Source organism: Alexandromys fortis, unplaced genomic scaffold (assembly GCF_014885135.2).
Source record: "Alexandromys fortis isolate MF-2015 unplaced genomic scaffold, M_Fortis_MF-2015_v1.1 scaffold_254, whole genome shotgun sequence".
NCBI classification, from domain to species: domain Eukaryota; kingdom Metazoa; phylum Chordata; class Mammalia; order Rodentia; family Cricetidae; genus Alexandromys; species Alexandromys fortis.
Window position 1 is genome coordinate 324,262 of NW_026068130.1, and position 8,826 is coordinate 333,087.

The 8,826-nt window shown below is 45.8% G+C and overlaps 1 protein-coding gene across 2 annotated transcripts in view; it reads right to left on the reverse strand.

Moving 5' to 3' along the window:
- Positions 1–2,777: 2,777 nt before the first annotated feature.
- The window catches only part of Gal3st2 (galactose-3-O-sulfotransferase 2), a 16,858-nt gene continuing 10,809 nt past the window's right edge, over positions 2,778–8,826 (reverse strand). For both annotated transcript variants that reach the window (XM_050125960.1, XM_050125958.1), the window contains 2 exons: positions 8,384–8,666; positions 2,778–7,934 (listed from right to left, as the gene is read on the reverse strand). In XM_050125960.1, coding sequence (XP_049981917.1) covers positions 7,116–7,934; positions 8,384–8,666 — 1,102 coding nt within the window. In that variant the 3' untranslated portion in view covers positions 2,778–7,115. The remainder of the gene's footprint in view (positions 7,935–8,383; positions 8,667–8,826) is intronic.

Genomic DNA, 8,826 nt, shown 5'->3' on the forward strand with positions numbered 1-8,826 from the left:
GGGGGGGGGGGTATTTATCAAATAGGGTCCTAAACAACCAGCTCAGAACAAACAACAAAATGGATCAAGAGAGCTCTGAGTCCCAGAAAGAACTCACCAAAATCCACCTGGAAAACCAGCGTTGCCAGTACCTCGCTCTCATCTAGCGAGTCTTTCGGGTGAAAAGTGGGTAATTCTCAGGGTCCCGTGTCCAGGTTTCAGAATTGCCAATACAAATCTCACGATTTTCACCTCAGATGACCTAGTCTGGGGCTGGAAAGACGGGCCAGCAGTTAAGAATCCTGGCTGCTCTTCCAGAGGACTCCAAGAACCCACATGGCAGTTCACAACCATGTATAACTCCAGTTCAAGGGGATCCCACGCCCTCTTCTGACCTTCTCAGACACCAGGCACACGGGTGTGTTTACAGACACATATACACATAACATAAAATAAAACTTCTTAAAAAAGACTTAGTTTATTTTGGAGGCAAATATGAGTGGCCACACCTGAAGCACACAGATTTAGGGTACCTCCCACTGCATGTTACAATGTGATGATAGCTTGATAAAACTTTTAGGGTGACAGTACAAAAAAAAGTCATAAATCATGGCACTTTTCAAATACACTGATCGAGACATTAGATAAGCAAGTTAAAGTGCAGCAATCTCTTCTGTCGCTTCTAGTTGATGACATACTTTTGCGCTGGGAAAAGACGGGAGTCTGTTTAAACATTCTAAAGGGCCTTACCTGTTAGTCACAAGGCTCTTAGGTCAGACAGAGACGAGCCACAAGGAAGCTAAAGAGCGGCCAAGACACACAGTGACGAGGCACTGAAGCCGCAACTTTGGAACCTGTCTACGCACACTTGAGGATCCTAATCTGTTCATCAGCAGAAGGTTCAGCCGAAGGTGTGAACTTTTCACCCGAAATTCTTATAGAATTTTCATTCAGTCTATGCTGTAATTGTTTGTTTTGTTTCATTTTATTATTTTATTTTGTTACTCTTTGGGGGCCTGCCACCCAGCTCCCAAATAACTACACAGAGACTTATTCTTACTTATGAATGTCCAGCCTTTCAGCCTGGCTTGTTTCTAGCCAGCTTTTCTAACTTAAATTATCCCATTTCCCTTTAACTACATTTTGCCTCTGAACGTTTTGTCTTGCTTTAGTCTGTATATCATGCTTCCCTTCATACTCCATGGCTGGCTGTGTGGTTGGGTGCCTGGACCCTGGTGTCCACCTCTCCTTCTTTTCTCTCTCCTCCCTCTTTTCTTTCAAGCCTAGATTTCTCCTCCTATTCTTTCTGCCTGGCAGTCCTGCATATCCCTCTCCTGCCTAGCTATTGGCCATTTAGCTCTTTACCTGAGTAGAGCTCCCTAAGAGTTAGAGAACTCAAAATTCTGCTGGAGGAAACTATGGGCTGTGTCTCCTGCTTTACCATAGCTGACAAAAGGACAATAACACATCCAACAGAAGCCCTGGAAGGTGAACCTGTTCTGGGAAAATCTTTCTGTACCCTGTGAATATCTGTCTCTTGTGGGAACTGCAGCCCCCGAGTTGATATCCCTGCCCCCATTTGAGGTGCTTATCTGCAAGGAAAACATAATAAATTCCCTCTGCTCCTGGAGCGGAGAAGGAAGGAATTTTAAGTGCATGGTGACCAGTCCTTGATCTCTGCCAGGGTCAGGTTACAGTCCCTTCGCAGCCCCCTCCTCATTTGGTGCCATGGTATAAAACCAGCCCAGCAGACAATAAAAAAAAAAAAAGCTGTTCCACCTCAAGCTCGTGCTCTGTGTATTCATTCAACCTGGACACCCTCCGCCGAGACTCTTGGTTCCAGCCCGCGCTGGCGCGGCAGTCTCTGTTTTGCCTCATCTGACTGGGGCGCCTTCTGATTGGTTTAATAAACAGCTGAATGGCCAACAGCTAGGCAGGAGAGACTAGGCAGGACTTCTAGGCAGAGATAGGAACTCTGTTTTAGAATCTGGCAGGGGCGTGGTTCGCCAGTGAGACCGAGGGAGTCAGAGGTACAGAATGGAGGCAGGCAGATCTCTGTGAGTTCAAGGCTAACCTGGTCTACAGAGCAAGTTCCAGGACAGCCAGGGCTACACAGAGAGACTCTGTCTCAAAAAAAAAAAAAAAAAAAAAACAACCAAACAAAAAAGGATTACATCTACAAGGCCTATAACAAATTCTGATTTCTAGCAGGGCTGATCTCTTTTTCTATCACAGTTCTTAGTAATAATGAAGGTCACAAGCAAAGATAATTGTGTTAGAATTTTTTAGAAGGACACTATATTGCTGCCCAATTCCTCCTGTGACTTTTCATTTACTTTTCCAAACTAAAACCTTTGTACAATCATAAGACTTAAAATCTTTTCATGTCAGTATCCACAGTTAAGAATTTTGATGACTTAGATACCGAAATCAATCTTTCTTAAGAATTTAAGTTTTGTTTTTTGTTTTTTTTTATTTAAGTTTAAGCCAGGTATGGTAGCACACTCCTTTCTCCCAGCACCTGGAAGGCAGAGGCATGTAGATCTATGTGAATTTGAGGCCAATCTGGTCTACACAGTGAGTTCTAGGTCAACCAGGGATACACAATAAGACAGTGCCCTCCCACCAAAAAAAAAAAAAAAAAAGGGAAGAAGAAGAATTAGAGGTAGCCACTCCAACGAAATTATAACTAGATCAAACTGGCCAAAAGAAAACCTAAAATTAAAGGATAGTTTTTTTTTCAATATTGTAAGTATAAATAGTCTATAGAATATAAATAAATACAAGGGAAACATATACTCAATCTAGGGATTTTCCCAACATAATATTTTTATTAATTATTTGGGAATTTCACACAATGCACCTGATTACACCCAATTCCCATTCCTTCCATCCTTGTGCCCCAGCCCAAAAAAAAACAAAACAGCAAGTCCAATTTGTATTGCCCATACAGCCATAAGTCACGGGAGCATGGTCACACTCCTGGTAGCCTACCCCTTTCCCCACTGTCTGCGGGAAACCACCAGCTGTGAAGATCTACACTATCACAGTTTCAAAGGGCTCTCTTCAATAGCTTCCTCTCTGGAGTTTCTTTCGGGGCAGAGGGACGGTGTCTTCATCCAGCCTCAGCTATATCAGATCCTAGGGATGTGAGACAACAAAGCTATGTGGCCCCTAGTTACACAAAATGGACAGTTAATAAACAGAGGGACTTGGGACAAGTTTCTGGAAAGAACCATAGCTACATTAAACCTCCTCCAAGGCTGATTAACTGGTTAGAATCTCAGTCGTGGAGAGGCTGGGATGCTGCAACTTCTCCTGAGTTCTCTCCAGCGCCTGTGATCACTAGGGTTGCTGGAATGAAACACTATGAGCAAGAGAATTGAGGAGGAAAGGGTTCCTTTGGCTCACACATCCTGAATTGAGGGAAGCAAAGCAAGAACTCAAAGCAAAGATGACAAGCTGGACCAGAAATGGATGCAGAGGCCATGGAGGGGGGCTGCTTTCTGACTTGCTCAGTCTGCTTTCTTATGGGATCCAGGGCCAGGGGCCCAGGAATGGCCCCATCCCCTGCTGGGTTGGACCCTCCCCCATCAGTCACTAGTTAAGAAAATACAGTCTTCCCTACAGCCTGATCTCATGGAGGCATTTTCTCAGTTGAGGCTCCATCCTCTCAGATGACATAAACTATCCAAACTTGTGTCAAACTGACATAAACTAGCCAGCACAGCCAAGCCCCTTATCCACTTCTTGCCCGCCAGTGTCTGACCTAGCATCTGTGACTAATGGGAACAGCTGTCGAGGACCAGCCTCGACTGGATTCACACGCTCCAGGATAGGAGCATGAGGATTATAATAATTATTAAGCAGAAGGGAACAGAGATAAGAGAAAAATAAGAGATGAAACATAGAACACCATCAGGAGGAAAAGTAAGTGAATACTGAACCCCACGTGTCTTTGTATACTCCAACTCCAAAAGGGAAGGGGGAGGCAACAGACTTCGTAAACAGAGCATCACTGACCTTTGGCCAAGATGGAGCTGTTACCCCTCATACTTAAATTACTAATTAGCCATTCTAGGTCAGGGCCTCTTGTCTTGTAGCCACTTGTTGTCAACAACAACTTTTGAAAGAGCAAAACAGAGCCAGGGCAGTGGTGGCACACACCTTTAATCCCAGCACTCGGGAAGCAGAAACAGGAGGATCTCTGTGAGTTCGAGACCAGTCTGGTCTACAAGAGCTAGTGCCAGGACAGGAACCAAAGCCACAGAGAAACCCTGTCTCAAAAAACCAAAAAAGAAAGAAAGAAAGAAAGAAAGAAAGAAAGAAAGGAAGGAAGGAAGGAAGGAAGGAAGGAAGGAAGGAAGGAAAACAAGTTTGAACTCTGACCTTTAGGCAAGGTGGAATGGACTCACAGCTATGGGCCCTGACATAAACCTCTGAGAATATAGTAAAACAGACCCTGGTTTCCACCACCTGAAGGCTCAGAATGTCATCAGTCAGGGACCTGAGGCCTATAGCAGGGATTTCCTCATTTTCCTGAGACCCGTCTGCCTAGCATTTCCACCGATATATTTTTTATGTGTCTTAATTTATGACTTTCTTTGTTCTGGTACAATGAAAACTTCATCAAACTGTTTCAGGTAGGAATAGGAGTTCAAGGTAACCTGAATTGGTGTTCCTGGGTCATGATCACTCACTCGCCTTTGGCTCCAGAATAAACTATCTCTTATCCCCTTGAGGTGAGAATTGTGTTTTTGTGTGAAAAGAATAAATATAGATTAGAGTGCAGGACAGTGCCCATTATTGCTTCCTGTGTATTGAGACAATGATTAGACTTTGGGTAGAGTCTTTAATACGAAATAAATATTACTTTGCTTAACTGATAACTTAATTTTTATGTCTATTCTAGGTATAGTTGTAAAAAATGTATGAATGAAATGGGATCCATGTTTATAAAATTTTTTTTAAATATTTATTTATTTATTATGTATACAATATTCTGTCTGTCTGTATGCCTGCAGGCCAGAAGAGGGCACCAGACCCCATTACAGATGGTTGTGAGCCACCATGTGGTTGCCGGGACTCGAACTCAGGACCTTTGGAAGAGCAGGCAGTGGTCTTAACCACTGAGCCATCTCTCCAGCCCCCTGTTTATAAAAATTTTAAATTAAGTCATAGAAACCCATGAATCACTCCTACTCTAATTTAGGTATAGTTGTAAAAAATAGTGTATGAGTAAAATGGGATCCATGTTTATAAAAATTTTAAATTAAGTCATAAAAACTCATGAATCATTCCTAAGTACAAAACAATAAAACATCAGTGGCTGACTGTAATTCAAGTACTCTTGGCTTTTTATAGTCTAAGAAAATACTGTGTCTGTGTGTGTGTGTGTGTGTGTGTGTCTGCCAACAAATATATCCTATTCTACATAAAGAACATTTTTCCTGAGAGAAAGCATGTTTTCAAAGAAACAAAATATTTTCATGAATTGCTCACACACATGCATATATATATACACATATATATATGACAATTGAAGGTTGTCCCATATATTCAATTGTCACGTATATACATACATATACATGTATATGAATGAAAGAAACAACTGAATGCTCTTTCTTCCTGAGTCTTTCTTGAAATTAAGGGTTCAGGGCTGGGGACGTGGCTCACTGTTAAATCACTTGCCTAGCACACTAGAGATCTGGGATCAGTCTCCACAACTGAGAAAAAGAAAAAGAATTAAGTCTACTAAGAATGTAAAGTTCTAATTAAGGAACCAGAGAAATGTCTCGGAGGCTAAGAGCACTTCCTGCTCTTCTAGAGAACACAAGTTTATTAAGAGTAATTTCATCCAAATTCAGAAGCTTGGTTTCGCTTTTGTTTGATTGGTTGGGTCTTTGGTTTGTTTGTGGCTTTCTGTTTTGTTCTGTTTTGAGACAGGATCTTGTTCTGTAGCCCTGGATGTCCTGGAACTCACTATGTTGTCCAGGATGATCTTGAACACAGAAATCTGCTTGCCTTTGTTTGCCTCCCCAATGTTGGGATTAAAGGCCAGGGCCACCATGGCATTCTTGACTAACTCTGTTCGCTTTGGGAAAGTCATTTTTCAATGTACAATGTTCTTTTGGATTGATAAATTCGTTGTACCATCTCTAAACTCACTGACAATTACTTTTCTTAAAGTGCCCCTATTAAATTGCTGTCCAAAGGAGCACAGGCCCTCTTGCCCCGAGCTGGAGGCTCCAACACAGAAGAAAAGCCTCCACTCAGGCTCAACAAATAAAACTCAAGCTGAAGCTGTAGGCTGAGCATGTGACAGTGGCAGCTTTCCCAAGACACCGGGCACCTTGCTTTCCCTAGGCTACCTGGTGTTAGGCACCCCACGTAACCAGGTTTCTCATCCTGCAAGAACTGGGGGCTGGGGACTTAGTATCTCCCGACAAATGACAAAGAGAGGCACCAAAAAAAAAAAAAAAAAAAAGTCCTTGAGACTATACACGTCGTGGTTTCCAAGGCAACCAAAGGTCCCTGGGACCCTCTGAGCACCGTTGTCAAGTCTGGCACGTTCTCCTTCGGGATTGTCCAGTGGGACGCTGCTATAAGGTGGACCCACCTGTGTTCAGCTAACCAGCAACCTTCACGTCTCTCAGTCTACACCGTTCTTCAGAAAGCCAAAGATGGGAGGCCACCTGTTCACCCATCTCCCCTGGGCCCACCTTTGAGCTGCTGCCTGCGCGCTCTATGCAAGCCTGGCTCTGGGTCCAGTGCTGAATCTGTGGGGCTAGAAACTCCCAGGGAGCCTTTCTGAGTCTCTTCATGGGTCGCCAGGCCATTGCCTAAGCCCTTGTGCTCCCCAAGGCTGATGTTCACCTGATGGCCCGTTTAGACTGACTCCTGCGGACAGATAATTAAAGGCATTCTGGCCTGTCCAGGACGTGTCTCTACAATGGTTGGGTTCAGCTAGAGTCCAGCTGTGCCTGTCGTCTTAGGTGTTGGGCCCTCTCCCCAGAGCTGGGGATAGGCGGATCTCTACACAGAGGTTTCACCCTGTTCTTCCCTTGGGAAAGGTAGGCTGGCAAGTTTAAGGCTCCCCGGGAAGCCTGGGGAGAAAGGGTCACTTAGCCAAACCCCTACTTTTTCGGCAACGGTATGCCCTTGGGAGGCTTGTCGGGAAACTGCAGCGAGTACAAGTGGGCCATGTATTGGAGCTCTGGCATCGCCATCCTCTGACAGATGTGCAGTGTAGCATTGTCCAGACCCTGCCTAAGATTGTAGCCCAGAATTTCAGCATCTCCGGACTGATAGGGGAGCATATTCTGATCTTTTATCTGCGTCGTGTTCTTGGGCTCCGGGTCCTGAAGACACAGGGTGGTGAGCTCGCGACGCCTCGCCCGCAGCTGCGCCAGCTCTTCTCTGAGCTGGCGGGGGCTTACCTCCGCGTACAGCTGAGCCCAAAACGTGCGGTTGAAGTGCTGGTAGAGCTGCCAGTCCAGCTCGCACCAGCGCTTGGCACGCTCCTGGCTCTCTGGCGTCAGGCGCGAGATCGTACGCTGACTGCGTAGGTTCAGCTTGAACGACACCACGTCATCCAGCTGCCAGCGCAGCCGCCTGCGCAGCAGCACCATGGACTCATCAAAGTAGTCCGCAATGAGCACCAGCTGGAACTGGCGCTCCACCTCCGAGAGGCACCTGCGAACGTAGCCCTCTTCAGGCTGAGCATTGTTGTCGAAGCCAAAGTCAAACCACATGTTGTTTCTCGCATAGGCATTTTTCAGGCCCGTGCTGACGTTGTAGTACTTCCACGGATCTGCCAGGAATTGGTCCAAGGTCTTGACTTTCCGGAAGGCAGGCGAATATCTCTTATAGTAGATGAAGGAAGACTCCAGCTGGGAAACTGGGTTTCGTAGGATGGACAAGTAGAAAGTGTCATTGGGCATGACTTTCTGCACCTATTTGGAAAAGGAGGAAGTGGTACCCCAAGAGTCCTGTGTTAGATGGACTACACAAAGTTCCCAACTCCCACCTGTCCCAACTCCTTCGCACACCGCAGGAGCAGGTGCAACAGACAGTTCAGGGGCAACAAAAGCCCAGTGTGTTCTTCCAGAACCAGAAATTCGGGGATATGAGAGAGGGTTGAGATGCCCTCAAGAAGACAGAGTTGGGGCTACACATCTCATGCCAAGAGCAATTACAGGCCACTGGCGGCTTGAAGAGAAAGGCCTTGGCAGGGTCTGCAGGCAGGCCTCTCCACCCCTACAACTTCCGACGACTCCTCCACTGACTCTACACCCCCACTCCACCCCACCTCCACCCCTGCAAGCACCACGGTCACACACAACCAAAACTGCAGGCGAGGCAACCTCCAGCCCACCCGTTCTCCCGCCTCCACGTTTCCCACCTCAGGAAAGTTGAACCGCAAGTGGTTACACATGACGTTGAAGTGATGATCCAGTGGGCCATTCTGCTCCATGCCCTCCACGTAGCGTGCCACGAAAAGCCAGGGGTAACCCAGATGGAACATAGAGTCCTTGGGCAGCGCCACGGTCAGGTTGTGAGATTCCGAAAAGCGGTAAAGAATGTTGAGCATGGTACTGCTGGCTGTCTTATGCGTCTTGAGGAACATGATGTTGGTGACCGGTGTAGAGTCCCTGAAGGAGTCCTGGGCCTTGATCCTGAGCAGACTAGGAGAGACGGTGTAGGCCACCATCATTAAAGGGGCCACAGACCCCCAACAGCATCCCCCAAGTAGCACCTCTCAACATGGGATCCCTACATTGTCTCCTCTTGCTTTCTTTTTTTTTTTTTTTTTTTTTTTTTTTTTTTTTTTTTTTTTTTTTTTTT